Source organism: Psammomys obesus, unplaced genomic scaffold (genome assembly GCF_907164565.1).
Source record: "Psammomys obesus unplaced genomic scaffold, mPsaObe1.curated_primary_1811, whole genome shotgun sequence".
Taxonomy (NCBI): Eukaryota; Metazoa; Chordata; class Mammalia; order Rodentia; family Muridae; genus Psammomys; species Psammomys obesus.
Genome location: NW_026591598.1, coordinates 18715679 through 18740404, shown reverse-complemented (window position 1 = coordinate 18740404; position 24726 = coordinate 18715679). Strand labels below are relative to the sequence as shown.

Here is a 24726-nt window from a genome sequence, read left to right as displayed (position 1 = left end):
CATCAATGTAACTAAAGCAAGACAGATTTTGTGAAACAAAGGAAACAGCAGCTCAGGCTCAAAGAAACTAAAGAAAGCAGCCAGGTGTGGTGGTACACTCCTTTAATCCCAGCACTCTGGAGGCAGAGGCTCTGTGAGTTCGAGGCCAGCTTGGTCTACAAAGTGAGTCCAGTACAGCCAGGCTACACAAAAAAACCATGTTTCAAAACAAAACAAAAAACAAAAAAAGAAAGTGATTGAATCCTTAACCCCTTAGGCATGCTAAATCTAAGAGAACCTGAAGAGAACCAAGGCCAAAGAAGAGCCAAAGTTGGTAGTCAATCACATGCTCATCACCAGAGTGTTCCCAAGAAACAGAGGCAAAGGAAAGGACTAAACTCAGAAAGACCTAATCCAGAGTTCAGAGAAGCAGGAAAGTTGCCCTGGCATCTCCTTCAAGTCTCATCCAGTCACTGTCCCTAGGAAAGGGTGAGCACAGGCCCTGCAGCCTCACGTTTACCACCTGGGCTCCAGAAAGCAAAGCCTCCTCCATGTGCACAAAGCACCACACAGGCTGGGAGGAGTCACCCCCACGTCACATGGAAGGAAGGACAAGAGTAAAAGATCCAGAGTTCTCAGACACTAGTACTTGGCTGCAGTGATCACCTGGCCATGTGCAGGTGCACTTTAGTCTCAATTATGATACCACTATTCAGGCTCAAAAAAAAGAAGACCCTCCTACCCAGTACCTGCTACCATTGTCACAGTCACAGCAGTGGTGTGCACCAGCTCTGGGAGTTTCCCTTTGCTCTCATCTCAGCCAGCTGTTAGGCGTGTAAGCAGGCTCATTATGAAGGTTAGAAAGTAGCTGAATAAAGCCCCGAGCTTCCCAGTAAAGGATAAGTGTTCCCACAGCTGTCACTCTAATAACAGAAGGGCAGCACTGTGACATGCTCCTCACCGCTTGCCCAGCGCTTACTTCAGTGATATAAGGAGCTTTACAGGTTCCGTTTTTTTCTGGAAACAGAATTATAGCCCTGGCTGGCCGGGAATTATGTAGCCCAAGCTAACCTAGATCCCACAGCCAGCCTACTGAGCTGAGTGCTGAAATTAACAGTGTGCGCCACCACGCCAGCTTTCAAATGTTAACCCTTCTATGGACTCTCTTTTAGTTTGAAAATAATTTTGAGGGGCTAGAGAAATGGTTCCGAAGTTAAAAGCACTGGCTGGTCTTCCAAAGGACTGGGGTTCAATTCCTAGCACCCACGTAGAGGTTAACCCTGAAATTCCAGTTCCAGGAGTTTGACACCCTCTTTTGACATCTGAGAGCACTGCACACGCATGGTGCAAGGACATACATGCAGGTAACACACCACACACACACGATGAAATAAATTAAAATCTTTTAAATGATAATTTTGAATCTATACCTAAAGGAGTACTTTGACTTCATAACTTTTTTTTTTTAAGATTTATTCATTTATTAGGTATACAATGTTCTGCCTGCATGTATGCCTGCGTGTCAGAAGAGGGCACCAGATCTCATTTTAGATGGTTGTGGTTGCTGAATTGACTTCAGGTCCTCTGGAAGAGCAGCCAGTGCTCTTAACCTCTGAGCCATCTCTCCAGCCCCCTCACAACTCTATTTTAAAAGCAGAGTCTAACACGGTCTACAAAGTAAGTGCCAGGCTAGTCAGGACCACACTGTGAACTCTTGTCTCAAATAAAAGTAACATAAATAGAGAAAAGGTAGTCTAGTAAAATTCCATTGCTCACAATTGTTAAAAACTACAAACAGGCTAGAGAGATGGTTCAGTGGTTAAGAGCACTGGCTGCTCTTCCAGAGGACCCAGGTTCAATTCCCAGCAACTACAAGGCAGCTCACAACTGTCTGTAACTCTAAGATCTGACACTCTCACACAAACACACATGCAGGCAAAACACCAATGCACATAATTTTTTTTTTAATTTTTAATGATTTAATAACAAAGAAATAAGTTAAAGGGCATGAGAGAAATGAGGATAAATCCTGGTTCTACATCTGGACTCCTGTTAAAGAAACTCACCAGATCTGTGTTATCTTGGTCCCACAGAGGTCACTGTGCAGCCCAAGCTTGTCTTGAGTTCATGGTGATTCTCCTGCCTCAGCCTCCTGAGTACTAGGATTACAGTTATGGATTATACTATGGATTCCACCTGTCTTGGAATAGACTAGAAATTCCAATATCATGAAGAACTAACTAACAGCATTCTAGAGCTTCTGAAATGTAACTCCTGTTCATTACATTGATACTTGATAAAGCATGTCCAAGCCAGTAAGACAGCTCAGAGGGTAAAGGTGCTTGCTATCCAGCCTGATGACCAATGAACCATGTGGCAGTGCGCACACACGCGCACACTCACATACACATACATACACATACACACACACACACACACATACACACACACACACACACACACACACACGATAAGTAAGTAATAAATGATAAGGCAAGTCCCTAATTTCCTAACTAGGATCATCAAGTCTAGTTTATGTCACCCTAAGTCTATACACAAACTCTCAGTAGCAGCTTCCTTCATGTAGCAGAAGAGCAGAATGGTTTTATTTTTCAAAGAGCTAGCAAACATTCTTCTCCTCTATTTGGATTGAAAACCCAGCTAGTTGGGCCCCATGAGGTCCTTCGCATGTATTTTAATCCTATACTAAAATAGAGCAAGCTGCATTTTCCTGCTTCTCTCTGAACAAATAAAGGTTTCTGAAGCAGAAAAATGGGGCCCGAAGCTAAGATACTGAGATGCAAGTGACATGGCTGAGTTTCAGTGACCACTGGTCAAGAATTAGTGAAGCTGGGAGAGAAAGGGAATCAATTTAGAAAACAATGTTTAGAACTCAGATATAGTAGAACAAGAAAACTATTGGAAATGGTGCATACTTAGTCACAAGTTCAAAGACACCATGGTTTATAAACAAATTGTAGGCCAGCCAGGGCTACATAGCAAGACTCTACCTCAAAATCCAGAAAGGATATAGGACACTCAAATATTCTCATAAGCATACCATTTAATTCTGCTTACTGTTTGTTTTTATTTGAGACACTGAAGTGGTGACAGCACAGCTGGGAATGCCCAACTAACAAAGAATGTGAGCAATTCTAAGACCTAACTTGTTACTTGCCTTTTATTCAAGTTCTATACCCAATTAGGTTTCCTTCCAGAACATCTAGACCTCTGGAATGTTATAGCAATTAGAGCTCACTGCATGGTGAGTAGTGTGCTAAGAAACATGGAAGCTATGTGTCCCAACTGTTAAATCTCCAAACTTGCTCAAAGTGGGTTTTCTTGCTCCATGAATAACTATAACAAAGACACTTAATCTCAAATTGCTAACAGTCTCCATCCAAGAACGCATAGCCATGATTTAACTGCACACAAAAGCCAAGCTTACTTCACACACCACAATAGTTTTCTACTGAACTATAATCATCTCTGGTGTAAGATGTTTAAGAATCTGGATTTCCATACTGTCTGAACAGTCCCCTAATGTTCCCCAAGTAAGCTGCACACTCTAACTTTCAGATCTGCAGATGTTAAACTCCCTTTTGTTTCCCTACTGTCACCAGGGAAAGGCCCTGAGGCATTTATCCCATGCTGGAAGAGACTATGCTGTCATGTGTCTCCCTTGTACAAGCTGGAACATATTTGATAAGGTCTGTAATTACATAACTCAGGACAGGCGAGGGTGGTGATCCAGCCTGGGCCTGCACACTCCTGCAGGTGCCAGATCAGCAGTGTGTGGAAACTACCTGACTGACTGAGAAGCCTAAACACTTCAAGGCTTACTATGTTAGAGATTGTCTATAGTAATCTGACAAGGGTATCCTCCATTAACCAAGGCTGTCATCATCAGATCTGCAGACATTCACCAAGTACAAAACTGGCCTTTTCATTTCACCTGCCTTTTCTGTCCCAGGCTTTTAACATAGGAAAGATCTGTTAATGGACATGTATTTGTTGTGCCTATGGCATTTAAAGTTGTTTTTTTTTTTTTTTTTGCTTGTTTGTTTGTTTGTTTGTTTTTTTAATGAAAAGCCTGTATGTGTAGAAGTCAGAGAATCTGCAGGAGTCGGTTCTCTTTTTGCGGGTCCTGGGAAATGAACTTGGGTCTTCAGGCTTGGTGGTAGGTGCCTTTCCCTGCTAAGCCATCTCACTGGCCCATATTTGTTGTGTTTAAACCTATAAACATTGACAATTATTAAAATGTATTCATACTGATGTAGGAGATACTCAACGAGAATTGAGGGATTCACTAGTAGATCTGCTTAGGAGACATCAAGACACAAAACAGAACTTAACTAATGCAGCTGCCTCCCAGACATGTAGTCCCAGCGTGGTCTGCTAACTGGCCTGTCAGAGTCCAATGGAATTTAGGATATCAGGATGCTAATGTCCACTCATCAGTATCAACCACTATTACGCTCCTATCTCATAACAAAGGAGGCAAACCTGACTTAGAACAAACCATTAGGCCCATTTCCTTATCAGCTCAAGGGGGCAACACAGGGTCACAACCAATGTTAAGACCTGGCCTGCCATGTAGCCCCTTAGTTCTCTTCTTGAAAAAAAGCATAATTCTGCCAGGTAAGCAAGATGACCCTGGGTAACAACTATTTGAAAAAGAATAACACTGGTGCACTAAAAATACTTCTGGCAATATCTTTTTAATGTGGATCTCCCATCTGCCTAAGTGCCCAGATTTGCAGTTTCCTGACTGTTTAAATTGTTCAAAGTGTAACCTGGGGCTGGGACCTGAAAGAGATTTAAGGATGACTATGTTCCTCTTTGGACATTTGTTATATTAAAGAGCTTTTCCCTTTATTAATCTCTTAAGTGTGTGGAGTGATTTGTCATTGGAGAGGCATAGTAATTACAGAACTAGCTATGAACTAGACGGTAAGAAGTACAAGGATGTCTGCAATGTGGGACCTATCCTCAAGTACACAACCACTTATGGAGGAGACATTATGCTCACATTCAACAGTCTAAATAATGTGTGGATGATTACTTCTCAGTTATATTTCTCAGCAACCTATAACATAAACAGAATTTGCCAAATATATCTTCCAAACAAAAAAACTGGGTAAAAATCCCAGGCTTTTGGTTCCCAGAGGCAAAGGTCTTTGTTCTGTTGATGAAGCTTCTCTAAGAGAAACGATAGTAATGACAAAGGTGCGGTGTAGAAGAGCAGAGGGAAAGCGCAGTCTTGTCAGGACAGAGCACCAACAACGTGGCCTTTTCTGTGTAGGGATCAGGGTCTGAGTTAGTTCTATCCAGCGTAAGATGGAGAGAGGAAAAGAAGACATTTAGAATTGGGGAAGGGGCAGTATTCACATTTGCACTGCATGAGGCTCAAGGTTTAACCTCTCCAGCACCACAGAGAAAGAGAGGAATGTACTGTGAGGGTGCTGGGATGTAATAGTTAGATAATGATTTAAGAGATAGGAAAAAAGAAAAAGTTTGAAGCAGAACAGAAATTTGGCTTTTTGTTTTGCTTTGTTTCACACAGAATTTCAGGTAAGCCAAGCTGACCTCAAACTCACTAAGTAACAAGGGCTGGCCTTGAACTCTTCCTGGCTCCACCACTGAAGTTCTGGGATTACAAGCATGTACCACCACATCCAGCTTCCAATCTTAAAGACAAGAACTGAGAATGAATCCAATACCTCAAGTCTGTGTATTTAAGATGATGATGGCATTCACTAAATTAAGGAAGGGGAAAAATTGGTGGAGGGGGCAATGAGCTCCACTTTTAGCTAACTGAATATGAAACATCCAGTATCTCCATGGTAACATAAGTGAAGAATTAATTTAAAATGCAGATATTGAACCAATGTGAAGTAAGGATAAGAATGAAAACTGACAGATCACAAATAGACAGAATAGAAAAAAGGAAGGAACCAAAGGAAAAAAATTAAATTCTTTTCTTTTAATTTTAAAATAACATTTATTAGCTGGGTAGTAGTGGCACACACCTTTAATTCCAGCACTCACGAGGCAGAGGCAGGCAGATCTCTGAGTTTGAGGCCAGCCTGGTCTACAGAGCAGGTACCAGGATAGTTAAGGCTATACAGAAAAAAGTCTTGTCTCAAAACACAACAACAAGGGCTGGAGAGATGGCTCAGAGTTTAAGAACACTGGTTGCTCTTCCAAAGGTCCTGAGTTCAATTCCCAGCAACTACATGGTGGCTCACAACCATCTATAGTAAGATCTGGTGTCCTCTTATGTGTATGGCAGAACACTGTATAAACAATAAATAAGTCTTAAAAAAAAAAAAAAAGAATGTACATACCAAAGTCTTGTTTAAAAAACAACAACAACAAAAATGCATTTATTCATTTATTTATTCATTCATTCTGTGTATGTGTGTAGGAACATGTGTGCCAAGGTGCATGTGTGAAGGACTATTTTTGGGAATTGGTTCTCTCCATCTACCATGTGGGTCCTGGGGAATCAAACTCAGGATGTCAGGCTTGGTACCTGCTGAGCCATCTCATCAGACCTGGAATTCTTATTTTTAATTTATTTTGCAAGTTGCCCATTTTTCTGTAATTGTCTTCTTTAGTTTGCCAGTCAGCTAGACAGTATATAGAGATAAACAGGAAGAAAGAAAGAAAGAAAGAAAGAAAGAAAGAAAGAAAGAAAGAAAGAAAGAAAGAAAGAAAGAAAGAAAGAAAGAGAGAGAGAGAGAGAGAGAGAGGGAGGGAGGGAGGGAGGGAGGGAGGGAGGGAGGGAGGGAGGGAGGGAAAAAATTTTTTTAAACAAAAGTACCTATGACTCCTTCCTGGATTTCTATGAGCACAATGAGCGCCCTTGCTCAGTGACAGTGACAGGCTGGAAGGTGCATTGGAGTGAAGTGAGAGCCCTTTCCCCTTACAAGGCTGGCCACTTCCAGCATGCTGCTCTGCTGACACGAAGCTGACTAACACAGTCAGACTCATCCTCCTCGCTCGCACTTCAGCACTTAGGGGCAGGGTCATAGCGCAGAAGTAGGGAGCCCCAACTTCCATCTCTAGCCTTGCAAAAACCAGCACAACAGTCTCCAGAACTCTGTCAGCAACCCTTCCTCTGTCTGTAGTGATAACACACACTGACTCAAACATGGATCCTCACAGACAGAATGTCACCTAGTCCAGCCACTTATAATCATGATCTGCAAACTCCAGAAGTGGTTGAGACCTCTTTCAGTAAGAGCAGTAATGATAATGAGACTTACTTTTTGATTCTGAGACAGGGTTCTGCTAGAAACCCAGCTGGTCTTGAAACCCTTCGGCCCCCCACTGCCAGGACAGGCGCAGGCCACTTCTCACTGTGCTGACAATGGCATGAACAGCTCAGAAGCACTGGGGTAAACTGCTGGTGTCCAGCATGGGTCAAGGAAGTACCACTGAACTATTCTCTTTTTTCCCCCGTTATATTTATTGACTGATTTACTCGGGGGAGGGGACATATAGTAGTGAGTGTGGAGGTCAGAGGACAATTCAGTTAAAGGATAACTTGCAGGAATTGGTTCTCTTCCACCAAGTTTTATCTAGAGATGGAATTCAGGTAACAACAGCTTGGTAGCAAGCTCCTTCGCCAATGAGCCAACTCACCAGTCCCCAGCTACTCTTGTAAACCTAGTGTCCTTCACTGTCACACACTTCCAGTTTTGACTTCAGCCAAGTCTCACTGAGGTCTCATAGATGTCCTCCTCCTCTGAACAATCTAGAGTAGCACAGGTAAAAGAGCAGCTCCTCAAGAGCTACATGCACTTTATCTGTCTCTTTGGCCTATTTTCATCCAGCCCTAAAGCAATAAACAAGTCCTAACTATTTCAGGACATCTCCAAATAAGTACAGCACACAATCTGGGGATAGGTGACACTAAAGGTCCTCGCCTCTTGGTGTTTACAACCCTTGTCAATCCCCTTGTAACCAAGAGAGTAGAAAAGAAGAGATATGCTCACTTCAGAGATCTCGAAAAATCCTCTGGCTTCCTTGTCAGGCACCCTCCCATCATCACCACTTGCTCTACAGTAAGCAGCTGACAGTGAGATGGGCTCTATCGAGAGGTCCATGAATAAGAAACTGAGGCCTCCTCTGAAGGGGTTGCCCAATCCTCAGGACACTGAAGCTCTGGATGACAATGATGGCAACTCTATGAGACAGTCCAAATCCCACACCTTCACCAACAGGTAAGAAATATCTGTTTAAACTGTTTAAAACAGTCTGAAGTGTTTAAACTGCTAAGTTTGGGGGTCACTTTTGTTTTGTTTTTCAAGACAAGGTTTCTCTTTGTAGCCTTGGCTGTCCTGGAACTCACTCTGCAGACCAGGCTGGTCTCGAACTCAGATATCCACCTGCCTCTCTCTCATGAGTGTTGGGATTAAAGGAGTGCACCACTACCACTGCCCAGCTTGTGGTCATTTTTTAAAGCCATAGGTAACCAACCAAAGCCATAGCTCCTTCCTACCAAAAGCTCAAACTAGCCAGGTATGGTGGTACATGCCTGAAACCATTGCCTTCAGGAGGCTGAAGCAGGAGGAGAATCAAATGAAAAATGATACTATAAGATTCACATGCCTTACCATTATATGTCAGGCTGTCAGGGAGTGAACCCTGAGCCTTCTGAGGCAAGCACTCTGCCACTGAGTTACACAGCAGTCATTACAACACTTTTAGACTCACTTCTTCCTAATTGTTAGAAACTCCCATTTTACATTCTCTTTCTTAAAAAGCCATACAAAATGCATGTCTCCAGAAAAGTTTCTAGAGCAATGTGGACCTGGTTTCACAATGTGGATACTCACTGTGAGAGAAGCGCTGAGTGATGGGGGTTCCGGGGTAAGGGTAAGTCCGACTCTCCCACTGAATGTTTCCTTCCTGGACAGCCTTCATGAAACCATGGTAACACTGGTGGGCGACACCTAGATATGAAAGAACCAAAGACAACAGCTTAGACACCTACTTGAAATGGGAGAAAATTATTAAAACTGAATCTATTAACTGACTCAGCACTTGTGTGACTCATAAATATTTTGGGGAAGTCCAAATTTCTCTCATTTTCAATCAAAGAAAAGAAACAAGGAATGTCAAAATAGAAAGAACTACACTTTACCAAGGTATAGGAGGTTATTCAGAAAGCTGAGATATAGGATCATAATAAGTTCAAGTCCAGCCTGGGCTATACCCAATGAGACCTTGTGCCAAAAAGTGTACGTGTTCATGTAGTAATTTTAAAAGGTAAACATCTACAGGGCAGTGGTTGTGCACACCTTTAATCCCAGTACTCAGAAGGCAGAGGCAAATCGTTCTCAAGGCCAGACTGGTCTACCAAATTCGTTTCAGGACAGTCATGGCTACAGAGAAACCCTGTCTAGAAAAACAAAAAACTAAAACAAACCCACCTTATTTTGAAACTACAAATGAACTAAATACTATTATTATTATTATACAACTGTATACTATATATTAGTATTCTAACTATTTATAAAATTAAGATAGAAAAGAAAAAATGTGTTAATTTATCTAATACTAAATTTTATAAAAATAATGTCTTTAGGGAGAAAAGAAAAATAGGGGGAGTCTAAAAAAAGACAGGGTTGTCAATAAAAACTGACATAACCAAGCCAGGTGTGGTAGCGCATGCCTTTGATCCCAGCACTTAGGGAGGCAAAGGCAGGCGGATCTTTGTGAGTTCGAGGCCTGCCTGGTCTACAAAGTGAACCCAGGACAGCCAAAGCTACACAGAGAAACTCTGGGGGAGGGGGGCAAGACAGGAAGCACCATAACCAGGCTCTACAGATAAGATTTCATGCTGTTCTTCCAGAGGACTGGAGTTCATTCGCGGCTCCCACAAAGGTGGCTCACAGCTTTCTTTAAAGATTCAAGGGATCTGATGCCCTCTCTGGCCTCCAAAGGTACCTGCACATGTGTAACATACATGCATACACATACACAGAGAGACAGACAGACAGACAGACACACACACACACACACACACAAATATCTATTTAGAACACTTGAAATAACCTGTCTTATCCACAGTACCTTTGATAAGCCGATACCACTGTTTGCAGACCAGAGCTGCAGTTTTGTGTTCCTGATACGGTGAAAGGAAGGATAGGATATACTCCAAAACCTCTTCTGGCAGCTCAGACATTGACCTATTATGTCTTGTGTCTTCAACCTCCAACACTGGGTGAGGGTCCTCATCTTGATCCATTGTCCCTTCCAACACAGTTTCTTCTTGGTCCACAGCCATGAAACTGTCATCTTCACTGTCCGAGGAGCTGGCCATGACATCCCACTTGAAGCTGCAGCAGGTAAGAAATAAACATTAGTGTACAACTTTTAGACACACAGAAACAACTGAGCACTCGAGCTGCTCGTGAGCTCTTTACCACACAGCATGAAATTGCTCCAGCACTTTCCTGTACTAGTTGGAACTATCTTAATTTGATAGGTAAAATTCAAACACCAAGCCCATCACATCTTCCCTCCCTCTAGAATGGCACACAAGTTCCAATATAACCTTAAAACGGGAAAACTGGGGCACGAGAGAAGGCCCAACAGTTAAGAGCATTTCCTCTTTTTTCGTGCAGGTTTGGTTCCCAGCACAGTGGCTCACAATAGCCTGAATTCCATATCCAAGGGACCCAGCACCATCACTGGCCTCTATGAGAACTGTACATGTGTGACAGGTCCACAGACCATGCATGCAGGTAAACACTCAAACACATTAAAAATTAATTTTAAAAATAATAACAAAACACCACTAACTGGCCATGGTAGCACACAATTTAATTTTTAATTCTAGCTCTTGGGAGGCAGAGGCAGATAGATCTCTGTGAGTTTTAGACCAGCCTAAGGTCTACATAGTGAGTTCTAGGCCAACCAGAACTACATAGTGAGACCCTGTCTCAAACAAGCAAAAACAACCTGGAAACTTGTTCTTTCATATTTTCTTTAACTCAGAGATCTGACTAATACATGATACAGGGAACACAGTCAATGACCCAAAATCTCCCAATAACAAGGAGAAACTAACTCTGGTTCCTACAAAAGAGTAGAAGAACACTGGGAAGATACAAGTCAAGAAATAGCTGCTTTAAGACAGGCATACTGACACAGCCCTGTGATTCTAGCACTTGGGAGGCGAAGGCAGGGGCAGTATCAGGATCAATTTGTATCAGTTTGAGAGGAGTATGGCTCAGCAATGGAGTGCTTACCCTTACACAGGCCAGTTGAATTAGAGAATAAAACTTTTCTAAAAACAGGCTTAACTGGCTACACTGCCAACTATGAACAACAGAAAACATGACAAGTCTAGACAATAAAAACAAAAACAAACAAACAAAAAGAGCCAGGCATGGTGACACATATCTGTTCTTTCATAAATCCCAGCACTCAAGAGTAAGAGGCAGGTAGATCTCTGAGTTTGAGGCCAGCCTGCTCTACAGAGTGAGTTCCAGAACAGCCGGGGTTACACAGAGAAACCCTGTCTCAGAAAAATAAAAACTAAATCAAACCAAAACATACAAACAAAGACAAACCAAAAACATACCCAAATGTCTAAGAATAAAACAAAGAGTATGAACTCTTATTCACAATGGAAACCCATGACGCCAGGAATGACAGGTACATGCCACATGTCTCTCGGAAATAACGCTCAGCAAAGAGGGCAGAGTGTGTACTGCATGACTACTTACACACGTGTGAAGCTAATTCACGCTACAATAAGTGAGGACAGTGATTAACATAAAAAGTTCCATAGTGTTGGTAAAATTCTGTTTCCTAATTGGGAACAGAAGTATACAGTCTGTGAAAAAGCCATGGGCTAAATACTCATGAACTTCATAAGAGTTGATCCAAATATGTTCTTGCCAACAGTTATTTCTTTTGCCTGTTTGTTTTTTGTTGTTGTTTTGGTTTATGAGACAGTTTCTTTGTATAGCCTTGGCTGCCCCAGGAGTAGCTCTATAAATCAGGCTGGCCTCAAACTCACAGAGATCCTCCTGCCTGCTGCCCGGCAGTGGTATTCATTCTTAACCTATGAGCCATCTCTCTAGTCCTTATTGTTTGTTTTATTTTATTTTATTATTTTTTTTTGAGAGTCTGTCTTTGAACTCACAGTGATCCTCCTGCCTCAGCATTCCAAGTATTAGGATTATGAGGTGTGAGTCACTGTGCCTGGCTTAGTTTTCTTTCCCTCCTTCCTGTAGATACAAACCCTGTCTTTTATATACATTGTTTTGCAAGTACATAGTGCATTTTGAGTTTATTTCCCCCACCTTCCCCTACTACTCCCATTCTCACTCTCTCCAGTCCCCTAGCTCTCCTCAAGAGTTTTGCTTCTATTTTCATTTCTGCATACACACAAGATTTACTCCCTTCTCTAATTTACTGGGTTAACATTAACCTATTCTACTCTAAACTCAGTTAAAAAAAAAAAAATTCAAGTAAAAGACCTGTTGAGTGAGGCCACTGTTCCCATCTAATTAAAATGCAGTGAGCCAGCACAGCACTGACCTATGAGCCCAGGTCGCTTCAGAACAACAGAATCAGGAGGCTACACAGTCCTTGACATCACTATTTTCCCAAGCAGAGCAAATCTGTCTGATTCAATAAAACAATTTGGTTCTGTTCCAAACCTTCCAACAGCAGTGAGCAAACCTGAGCTGCAGCACTCACTCCGGGCTGAGCTTTAAGGAGCTTCCCTGTCAGCAGGTTCATGGTCCACAGGAACATCAGCCCCATGCTTCACAGGGCGCACCTGCTAGCTCAGCCCTAGACACAGGTGCCAGAACACACAGCTTCCTTCTCTCTTCCACAATCAGACACTCAGGGCTCCTGAGGAGATGGAGGCATTGAGATGCTCTGAAGCTTTGGAGGTTTTTGGTTTGGTTTGGTTTTCATTTTCTTTTCTGTTGGCTTAAAGCATTTCTCATGTAAAAGCATCAACTCAAGGAATGTGGTTTTCTTGAAGCTGTTTAAAAGGACAAGCTCTCATCCTCACCAGTGTCAGACCTCTTCACTTTCCCCAAAGTGATGGGTCTTTTGGGGAAAACTCACTATTGGAAGTCAACTCAATAGAACTAGAATGTGAAGACAGGCTGTTTAACTGGGCTTCTTTGCCTTCTGTGGGGCATCCCAATGAACACGGGGTTTCCAGACATTTCCCCGAGAGCACCTGCATACTGACCTCACATCACTTTGTAACAGAAATTGAATCAAAAGAGCCAAGGCAGTCTGCTGGCCAAACTAAAATGCTTTTTATGTCTCTTGAGTTCTGAAGTTTTGTTTTGTTTTCTTTTAAAGAGGGGAACAAAAAGAGTGGGCTTTGTTGTTGTTTGTTTGAGAGTGCCACTGTCGTATTTGCCAGGAGGTCACTGACTGGCCACACTAGCTGCATCACTGAGATCCAGCTTCAGAGCGAGACTGTTTCAAAAACTGGGTAGGTAAGATGAGTCAGTGGGTAGAAGACACTCTACCCCAAGCCTGATGACTTCAGTCCAATCTTGAGATCCCACACAGTTGAGGGACACAGCCAGTTCCCACAAGTTTTTCTTATTTCTATACACACACCTAAAAACATGCACACACACAGACATTGTAGCATGCACATACTGGAACACACACAAATAAAATTGTTTCAATTATTAAAAATACTATGTTTGAATCTCACAAAAGATTTTAAAAAGTGAGAGGGAATGATTCCACTAAGAGCTGATAACATAGCCAGGCAGTGGTGATGCATGCCTTAATCCAGCACTGGAGGCATCGGCAGACTGATCTCTTTGAGTTCGAGGCCAGCCTGGCCTACAGAGCAAGTTCCAGGATAGCCAGAAGGCTACACAGAAAAACTTTGCCTTGACCCTTCCCCTGCAAAAAAAAAAAAAAAAAAAGCAGCTAGTAATATATAAGTACATATAAGCACAGGGCAGTGTATGATAAATTGTGTGTGGAATCAAGCTTGAGCAGCTCAAGGGAATGGAGGGCTTACCCATTGTGGTAAGATGCTAGAAGGATGTGCTGAACTCCATTTGGCTGACCAGGTAGGATTTCAGAGCATCAAAAGAAAAGGTGGGGATGGAAGGGCTTCGAGTTACTGTTTTTTTTTTTTAAACTGTTAATTTGTTAGTTAGAAAAACTTCCCTAGAGAAAGGGATAAAAGCCATTTGAGACTCAAACCGATGTTTTGACCACACACATGATATTAGAATATCTTATCTATAGTAACAGAAGCTCATAATCAGGTGACTCAGGTGACTCCTCTCCTGGCAGTCAATAATTTAACAACAGAAGGGAGAAAAAAGTCTAGGAATAGAATGTTTTGGCCTAACTAGTGCTGTACTGTTGCTGTTAGCAAACTGATACACACAGACACCACTGAATGGCTTCTATAAAACATCCCACATTTAGTAACAGATGTCAGCAGGAGTGAGCATTTTTTCAATGATTAATATGTCTGTTACCCAATTAGGATTCCCTTTAATAAAACAGGAAAATGAAGTATGTCCTCATATTACCCATCAGTATTACTGTATTACCGATTGGCATTCTTTTTCTGTGTGTAGCCGTGGCTGTCCTGGACTCACTTTGTAGACCAGGCTGGCCTCCAACTCAGAGATCCGCCTACCCCTGTCTCCCTGAATGCCCAGCAGATCTGTGTCCATTGAGACCAGCCTTACTTTAACTCACTGTGCTCTGTACGACCAGTCCTGCAGAGCGAAATGTTCTCTCCTAATGTGTCCTAGAGCTGCATCTGTGACCCGCTCAAGTGATTTCTGATACTGCAGACGAAGAAGGACAACAGAGGGCAGGAAAGTTTAAGAACTATTGCATTCAGCAACATTTATTCATTTACTCTGTAAACAGAGAAGGGGATTGACTGAGTAAGGTCATTTTCAGGTATCTTCCACTGCAAACAGTCATATACAGCCCACACATGAGCAGCTTCATGCACCTTCCCTGTAATAAAAACCTGCAAAACTGAGGTGGCTCTACTGGGAGAAACAATGCTATAACTGGGTTTCACAGCTTTGGTTGCCCCAGCCTAGAACGCACCACAGTAGAGTGGCTGGCCTCAACTACCGCTTTCGTTACCTACATAACTTAAACTGCCATTAGCTGGAGATGAATGGACTGCACAGACATTTAAAGCACTCTTCCCCAAGGAACTTCGGCTTTGCAAACATTTAACGTCAATGAACCTTTAAACATTGCTAAGCTCCAACAGACATCCCCAGGAGGCCTGTTCACCTCTCTACCACACTAATAGGTACTTATCAATATCAATACTTTCTTGCTCTTTTGTAGTGTTGGGGATCAAACCCACAGCAAACACTCTATCAGCTGATTACGCTCTCAGGTTTCGACCTTTTTTTTTTGTTGTTTTTTTATCACCTTGTTTTATGTGTACCAGTGTTTTGCCTGCATACATGTGTGTGTACCACATGTGTACCTGGAGCCTGTGGAGGTCAGAAAAGGGTATCGGATCCCTGGGACTGAAGTTCCAGATGGTTGTGAGACACCATGTGGGTGGTGGGAACAAAACTCAGGTCATCTGCGAGAACAGCCAGGGTCCTTCACTGCTGAGCCACCTCTTCAGCCCTGTGTTTTGTGTTTTAAGGGAGGAACTTAATATGGAGCTAAGGCTGGCCACAAATTTACATTGATTTGTCTGTCTCTGCCTCACCAGTCATCCTGGGATCAGTGGCATGTACTACCATGTCTGGCTGTCAGTACTCTTTAATGAATGATCATAAAGTCCTTCACTGATGAAGTTAATGTTAATAACTGGTTATAAATCCAACCTTGAAATGATGAATGCTAAGGATTCCTGTGCGATTGTGATAATTGTGAAATATATAATTGGCCTTTCTTCTGTTTCCTGACACACAACTCTTAAAAACCAGAGAATTTCCAAAGTAGAATCTTTCTGTACTGAGTTAACTGACAACTGGTAGCCCTAAGAGCTTTGGGATTTGGGCATTATTAGAAGGTGAGCACATTAAGCCAACCCTCCAACTGTTAACTTGATCCCCAATGGTCAATGACCTAATCAATCGAATTCAAAATGCACTAGGCATGGGAGTACAAGCCCATAACCCCAGGACTTAGGAGGCTGAGGCAGTAGAATCAGGAACTCAAAGTCACACTTGACTATAACAGAAAGTTTAAGGCCAGCCTGGGCTACATAGTATTCTGTATCTAAAGAAATAAAATGAAATCTGAGTCTAGGGAAATTCCAGACTACTGAGGCTATGCTGAGTAAGACTGCCTCAAAACCAAAACCAAAGTGATCATATCTAGATCCACAGAAAGTGCCATTATAGACTGCCTTCAATTTTCTGTGTCACCATAGGTGGAAAAGCAGGGATGGCTAGTCAGCAACACTGTAATTCAGGCTTAAGGGTCAGCATTTAAAGGATGGAGGAAGAGAGGCTCACTTCTCTCTGTGCTGGCCAGTTTTTTATGTCAACAGCACAGAGAGGGTCATCTGACAACCAATGAGTTCAATCAACAGGACTTGCAAGGTGAAAGAAGAAATTCAACTCCCATAGGCTGTATGGCACCCCACATTCATACTCTCTCAAACAATGTAATAAATTTTAGAAATAAATATTTGGATGAGGGGCAAGTTTGAGAAGGTAAAATGATACATACATAATCCCAGCACTCGGGAGGCAGAGGCAGGTGGATCTCTATGAGTTTGAGACCAGCCTAACCTATATAGGGAGTTCCAGGCCAGGCCAAGATACATAGTCAAAGATACATAGTGAAACTGTCTTCACAAAAAGAATTTTAGACCTAGGCTACTTAGTAAATGATTCCAGGGCCACACTGAGCAAAGAGTGATACTCTGTCTCAAAGAAACAACCCCTGAACTCTTGTTCTTTAAACCCAAAGCTATTAGCATGACATTTCATTAAAAGATTTGTTTTTTAATTATGTGTTTGTGCAGGAGCCTGCAGGAGCCACAGAAGTAGGAACTGGAGCTGGAGCGACAAGTGTTGTGAGCTGTCAGATATGGGTAATGGGAACTGAACTCCAGTCCTTTGCAAGAACTAAACACTCTTAACTGCTGCCATCATGTCTCCGGCCCTGACATGCTCTTTGCTTTTATTATTTTTATTTTGGGGGGAATGCTGAAGGTTGAACCTGGCCAGAATCTTATGTATGCTAGACAGATACTGTATCTGTGAGAAAAAGCCCCAGCTCTGTTTAAAAACTTTCTGAGATTTATTTATTTTATGTGAATTACTGTGTTGCCTATATGTATGCCGGTATATTACTTACAGGTAGTCCCCTCAGAGGCCAGAAGAGGGGATCAGGTCCCATGGAACTAATATTACAGACAATTGTTAGCCACTGTTTGGGTGCTAGGAACTGTCCCTAGCTCTTCTGGAGGAACAACAGCCAAGTGTTCTTAATTTCTGAGCCATTTCTTTAGTTCTCACTCCTATAACCCTTTTAAAACTTTTTCTTGTAATAAACTATGCCACGCACTACTGATTTGAAGTATACAGGTTGGTGGCATTAAGTCCTTTTGCTCACTGTGCACACTACCCATCTCATGCAGACAGTCCACACTCATCAACTCATCATTCCCCATTCTCCCCTGCCCGGATTCCGGATGCTATTTTTACATGACCACTACCATTCTACTGTCTGTCACTATGGATCTGACCATCACTGGTTAATGGAGTCAGACAATAATTTCTCTTACACATCTGGCTTATCTCTCATAACAGCAATTTCCAGGTTCACTCATAAATTGTTAAAAATCTCAAAACAGTATCATCTACTAACACGTTAAATGTACATGCCGGGTACTTACACAGCCTGGAAATGTCTGAATCATACCTTAGCACAATTAAGGCTCAGGAGATAGCTCAGTGGGAAAGTGTTGTGTAAGCCTGAAGACCTGAATTCAGACCACCACCCACACAAAAATTAGGGCAGAGCAGCATGTACCTGTAGTCCCAGTACTCAGCAGGTGGATCTCTGAGGCTTGCTTGCCAACAGGTCTAGCCAATTTGTGATTTCTAGGTTCCATAAGACACACACATGCGTGTGCATACACACACACACACACACACACACACACCCGCTCACACAAACAGCTTTTTGAAAGACTTTTCAAAGAAACTTTATAATGAAGAGGAAAAACATCTGAACAGCCTGCCTCTAAGAGAACTTGGAAGAGCATGGCTAACTAGTCTAAGGAACTTTACCAGCTAAAATTAAAACTTGTTTGCCCTTGTAGAAACCAGCAGAACTACCCCAAACTGTGTCTGATTCTGTTGAGATGTGAAATTAGGTTAGTGTCAGGGGCTGGGAGTATAGCTCAGTGGTAGAGTGGGGCTGTGACAAGAGCATGCAGAAGTCCCTGGGTTCAATTCACAAGGAAGGCAGGGAGGCAGGCAGAGAGGAAGAGAAGAAAGATGCGTGAGTCATCTAAGCTAAGCTACAATCCAGAACAATAAAATCTTACATCATACCTACATGTTTATCAGATTCAAATATACACATAAAAGCACATCATCTGAAAGTACCACACAATACTTCCACCTTCTGAATCAAAACAGAATAACACTAGGAAAAAAATAACTTTTTTTTTTTTTTTTACAATTTAAAGGTAAAAACTATAATACAATGACATCCAGAGTACACAGGAAATTTGCCTTCTAATGTATGCATTGGTAAGGAAATGCAAAATTTAAGCAACAAGAATGTCACTATCAGTAATTTCTAAGACTTGCAATAACACAGAAATAATTTCAGAAATAACATGTATTATGTACTCAATTCTAGGTAATTTTACAATGACATATTTAGGTCACATCCTTCTTCACATAACAAACTGTCACAATACAGAATGACGAGCGGCTAGGTATGTGGTTCGGCTGGTAAAGTGCCTGTCTAGTATGCACACGCAGCCCGCATCTGCCTCCTCAGCACCAGCAAATTGGGCTTAGTAGAACAGGCCTGTAATTCTAGCGCTGGGGAGGTAGAGGCAGGAGGATCACAAGTCCCAGGGCATCTTCTGTTACACAGTGAGTTCAAGGACAGTGAACATCTACAATGCTGGGCATGGCACACCTGTCTGTAATCCCAAGCCTAGGGAGTGAGAGGCAGGAAGGTAAGTTCCAGGCCAGTTTGGGATCCACTAAACCTGTCTCAGAAAAAAACAAAACAAACGGGGAGAAAAGAGGGTTGGAGAGATGGCTCAGCAGCAGTTAAGAGCATTCCCTGCAGGCCCAGAAGACGTGATTTGGATTCCCAGCATCCACGTGGCAGCTCAAAACCTTCTGTGACCACAGTTTCACAGGATCCAATGCCTCTCTGGCCTCTGTGGGCACCAAGTGCACAAACATACATGTAGGCAAAAGACCCAGACAAACTAAAAAAAAAAAAAAAAAATTAAAAGACACAAAACAGGGCTGGGCATGTAGCTCAGCGGCAAAGCATTTGCCTAGGATTTACAAGGCCAGGGCAGGGTCCCCAGTACCCCATCACCACCACTGCAGCAGCAATTAAAACACAATGCCTCCTGTGCTAGTTAGCAAAACAACAACAACAACAAGGGTGGGAGGGTTTCACTCTGAAGTTCCCTTATTCAGAATCTGAGAAACTTTCACTGATGTGAATGCTTGCTGCCTGTGCCTGTGACTCACTCAGAAAGGCTCTCACTGCTTGATCCTTGAAAATTGAGAAACCATAACTGGGGCATGCATACTGTGTAGGAAGGATGACAGTGAATGAATAAAAGGGGAAAGAACTCAGGACAAAAAATTTAAGTATCTCTAAGCCATGCGTGGTTATGCACACCTAGAATCGCAGCCCTAGGGAAGGCAGGAGGAGGATGGGGAGGGCCCAGACTAGCATGGGCTACATAGTGAGACAACAAAGAAAGAAATCCCAGAGCTGGAGAAATTTCTCAATGGGCAACAGTTGGATTCCCAGCACTAAATGATGATTCACAACCATCCACCACTTCAATTGGGCATGAGGGGCCCATGCCCCCCATAAACTTCAAGGGCACCAAGCAAGCACATGGTGGGTAGACATGCAGAAAAAAATATATGAATATTTTTCATATGTCATACACATAAAATAAGATAAATTGAAAAAAATTAAAGAAAGAAACAAGCCAGGAGGAGGTGACACGCACCTTTAATCACAGCACTCAGCAGGTGGAACTCTGATTTCAAGGCCAGCCTGGTCTACAGTGAGTTCCAGGAAAGCCAGGTTATATAGTGAAACCCTGTCTCAAAAAAAAAAAAAACCAAACAAACAAATAACTAACTGACAAAACAGGCAAAGCTCTGAGAAGCTCCCTTCTCCCCCTGGTTGGAGGAACACACTTACTGTACTACCGTGAGCACGCTGGCTTTTTTGTCCGGCTTTCCAAGCAGGCTCCAGACAACTTTAGATAAAAAGCTGTCCTCAGACTCATCAGTACCTCTTTCTTTAAGTACCAACACATAGAGGGCCTTTTAATACATGCTTTATTAAAGAGATAATCTTCTACTTCCCTTGTGTGTACTTTTTTTTTTTTAAGCCAGGGTCTCATTATGAAGCCCTGGCTATGCTGGAACTCAGTATGTAGAACAAGCTGCCCGCAAACACACAGAGATCTGCCTGCCTCTTCCTCATGAGTGCTGTTACCAATGGTCTGCACTGCCATGGCCAACTGTTTCACATATTTCAGAATAGACATTTTTCAGAGCACTTTTGCAAACATCTCTTTTTATCTACATAATTACTTTTTTAAAGTAGAAATACCAATACTGAACTAAGGGCTTTGGGTTTTATAAAGAATTGTTAACTCACTAACTAAAACACCCTGAAAACACATAATCACACTTTTCATCTCCAGAACAGCTTCCCTGGAAACTTGAGCATACTTACAAACTAAAGGCTCTGCTAGCCTTTTCTTTGCCTGCTCTTTACAGAAAGAAGGTAGCTATCACACAGCCACATAGAACCATATTCAACATTAAGAAGCACCCTTGGAGCCAGGTGGTGGCGGCAGCAGCACACACCTTTGGCTGCAGCACTCAGGAGGCACAGGCAGACAGATCTCTTTGAGGCCAGCCTGGTCTATTATAGAGTGAGTTCCAGGACAGGCAGGGTTACACAGAGAAACCCTGTCTTGAAAAACCAAAACCCAGAAAGAGAGGAAGCAGCATCCTCATCCTCCTTGCACTGGAGAGATGGTTCAGCGGTTAAAAGTGCTTACTGATCTTGCATAGGATCCAAGTTCATTCAATCCTAGCACCCAAACCAGATGGCTCACAAATGTCTACAACTCCAGCTACAGGGAATCTGATGCCTCTGGCCTCTGCTAACACATGGATTTTCTTTCTCTCTCCCTGTCTCTCTGTCTCTCTGTCTCTCTCTCTCTCTCTCTCCGTGTATATGTGTCTGTCTGTCTCTCTGTGTCACAAAGAAAAAAAAAAAAAAGCATCCAGGGGCTGAAGAGATGGCTCAGCAGTTAAGAGCATTCGCTGCTCCTCTGGAGGACCCAGGTTCAATTCCTAGTACCGACATGGCAGTCCACAACTGTCTGTAACTCCAGTTCCAGAGAATACATGGCGCAAGGCATGCACACGGTGCGCATACACAGAAACACCCATAAACTTAAAATTAAATAGAGAAATTTGAAAACAAACATCCTTAGCTGCTTTTCCTGATCTCTCTCTCTTTTTTGTACCTGAGACAGGTAAGGAAATAAAGCTGAAACACTGCAGAGCAAATGGTATCACAGAGCTCCATCAACACCTGATGACCATGTAGCACAGCGACATAACAGATGGTAGCAAGGAGCATCAATGTCAAACTACCACTGATACCATGATCCTCTATTAGCAAATTAGTAAACAGAACAGCCCTCCAATTTCCTACTCTTGGTTCAAGCCTACATTTTTAGCTAGGAAACTAAGGAAATCTACACTTCTACAGAAAACATCAATTTAAGAAAGGGAAAAAATGGTCAAAGAGGTCGCTAATATTAAGTGAAGTAATCGTCATTTTACTAAATAGTTGTCATTCAAAGCTGGTTGAAGTGCATAGAGCACTCAGGGCTCAGTGTAGATTGAATGCAATATTAAATTGGGTTTATCTAAAGCAAACAGCTACAGGATATTAACTGATTAACATGCAACAGAAAAGACACCCAACCAGACTTGGACAACTGAAGAAGCTCTGTTATGTGATACAGGGAGCATCCCTGTCCGGCTTAAGAGCTTCAGACTAAATTCTTCGCCAATTTCCCTTGTCCCTTTAAGTCCATGATGTCATCATTCTTAAGCACAAGCAAAACCCGATTTGTTACAAAAGATGTTTGGTGTGTCCAAGCAAAAGAGATGGCTCCAACAATCCACAACAGCACAATTCCAAATGAACCCATTCTTCCTCAACGAAAAGGCCACCAGGCATCAAACTGTCTTCTCTACCGGAGCGAAACGAAACCAAAGTCTCTCAATTACTACCATTTCAACAACAAAAAGTTCCGAGGAAAAACAAATAAGTAACCAAATAGTACAGTGTTGCCCCCAGCAAGTGAGACCGATAATGTGTCTCGTTCTGCATCTAGATCACTCATAAGCTACCACAGAAAAGTCCAAACGTTTTGGCCATTGAGAAACGAAGCTTTTATTTTCCTATCAAAACTCGGAAGATCCAACAGACAAAGCAATCGGTTATTCCAAAGGTTTCCAACCAACTCCACCATCTGAAGTTTCTCTGCCGAAACTATCAGGATCTCACCCAATTGTGTTTTTGATTTAGAAATTCGTTTCCACCCTCCACAGTTCTCTAAACAATTCTCAGGAGGGCAAGCCTTCCTCAGTCCCAACGTGGACTGCTGTCTCCAGCAAGGAGAGCTGCAGTTCCCACCCCTAAGAAAACACTCAAACGGCTAGGGGTCAGGAAAGGAACTGCTTGTGTTTCATTTCGTCAGCCAATTCCAAAAATCAGCTCTTTGCAGCTGCAGCTTCCGAGACGACGGCCCCTCGCCGCAGCCCCAATTCGGGAGGGCAGCACTCTCCCGCTCTTCTCCGAGGACTAAAGGGTTTCAGGGGGCGGGGTGAGGCTCCATGACACCCCGAAAGCCATTCTTGCCCTGGCCACGCATCCTCTCCCGGGCCGGATGAGGAGCAGAACCACCCTGCTGAAGAGAGGGCACAGGTTTGCACCCATCCGGAGGGCTGGCTGCTAAGGGGCGCCCGTCCACACCTCAGACTGAGAAACCGAGGATGACGACAGCAAGACCCCAGGCCCGCCAAGACCCACGCCCGCGCAGGACACAGGGCCCGCGCCGGACTCGGGGTGCCCCGGGATCCCCAGGCATAAAGCGCTGGAGGCGTCGGCGCCCGGCCGCGGCCCCGCACCGGGAGAGGCCTCACCTGGCCCAGCCCGTTCCGCGCTCACGGCTTCGCGTCTCCGGCGACGGTGGCGAAGGGGCCAGGGCCGGAGCACAGCCGCTCTGCCTCAGGCCGCTGCTTGCTGTGCTCGGGGAATATTCACGGCTGACGGGACCCGGGGCTACCCGGAGCCGCCATCTTCCTCCACTCAAACGCCGTCGCGGCTTTCACCGCCGCCGCCGCCGCTGTCCCCGATGCCGCCGCTGCTGCTGCTCAGACTGAGAAAAGACAGCGCGCAGTGCGCATGCGCCGGGGCGGGGCGCAGAGGCAGCGCGCGCGCGCACACACGTCAGCGCGGCCAGCGTTCGCGCGGTGGCCGCTGGGTGGCGCCATATTGAGAAGGACCGAAGGGAGCGGAGGTTTTTTTCAGGACTCTTGTCTGGAATCGGCGCGGCTCGGCAAGGGTACCTGGGCTGTTTTCTCGATGGTTTGAGACTAAAGACTTAGATTAAGTCATTTGTGTCCCCAGGTACCCATTGAGCACAGAGAAGGGCAGTGGCGAATGGAAATGCCTTTAGATATCGCCAGAGAGAGGAGCTTCTGAAAATGGTAGCATAAAGCTACGTTGTTACCACCTTTTTTTTTTCTTTTTTTCTTTTTTTTTACAATGAGGAGACCCAGGATCAAAGCTACCATGTAGAACGGGATCCGTGAGAAAACAGGCCTGTGTGTTTTTCTGTGCTTCCTACTGTCGCCATTACCGGGTGTAGGGTCCCTCAAAGGCTCAGTTCAAGAAAGATTTGTGTAGGCGAAAACCTTATAGAACTCATCCCTACAGATGTGGTTTAAGGAAATGCCAGATACAGAGAGCTCAAGGTGAAGCCTTTGTGGAATTGGAGCATCCTGAGATACCAAGCAAATAGCCCTGAGATAAAGTAGACCTCCCGGGCTAGCCCCTGGGACATAGGACTGGATCGGAAGCCAGGTACCACAGGTGGGCACTCCTTTAAATCCCAGCTATGCAGGAGGTTAAAGGGCAAGAATTGCAAGAATTACTTTGAGAAGCCTCAATCTACAAAACATTTATGTTCCTCAAATGAGTATTACAAAACCTCTGGCATACAGTGTGTGAGAATTTGATATAAGAAATTTCATTGGCCTGCACTTGGGACGCAAAGGTAGGTAGATTTCTGACTTGAAAGCCAACATGGTCTCCATAATGAGACCTTGTCTCAAAGAAAGAAAGAAATCTTGGCCTCCAAAATGGCTCAGCAGGTAAGGTTGCTTGGCCGCAAGCTTGAAGACCTGAGTTCAATCCCCAGGACCCACA

The 24726-nt window shown here is 43.5% G+C and overlaps 1 protein-coding gene across 1 annotated transcript in view; it reads right to left on the bottom strand.

Annotated features, from left to right (window-relative positions):
- Fbxo42 (F-box protein 42) overlaps window positions 1-23660 on the bottom strand; it is a 52077-nt gene extending 28417 nt beyond the window's left edge. Inside the window, exons 1-3 of the mRNA XM_055611125.1 lie at window positions 23439-23660; window positions 10069-10334; window positions 8829-8945 (exon numbers count right to left, since the gene is read on the bottom strand). Coding sequence (XP_055467100.1) covers window positions 8829-8945; window positions 10069-10318 — 367 coding nt within the window. The 5' untranslated portion in view covers window positions 10319-10334; window positions 23439-23660. The remainder of the gene's footprint in view (window positions 1-8828; window positions 8946-10068; window positions 10335-23438) is intronic.
- Window positions 23661-24726: the final 1066 nt, after the last annotated feature.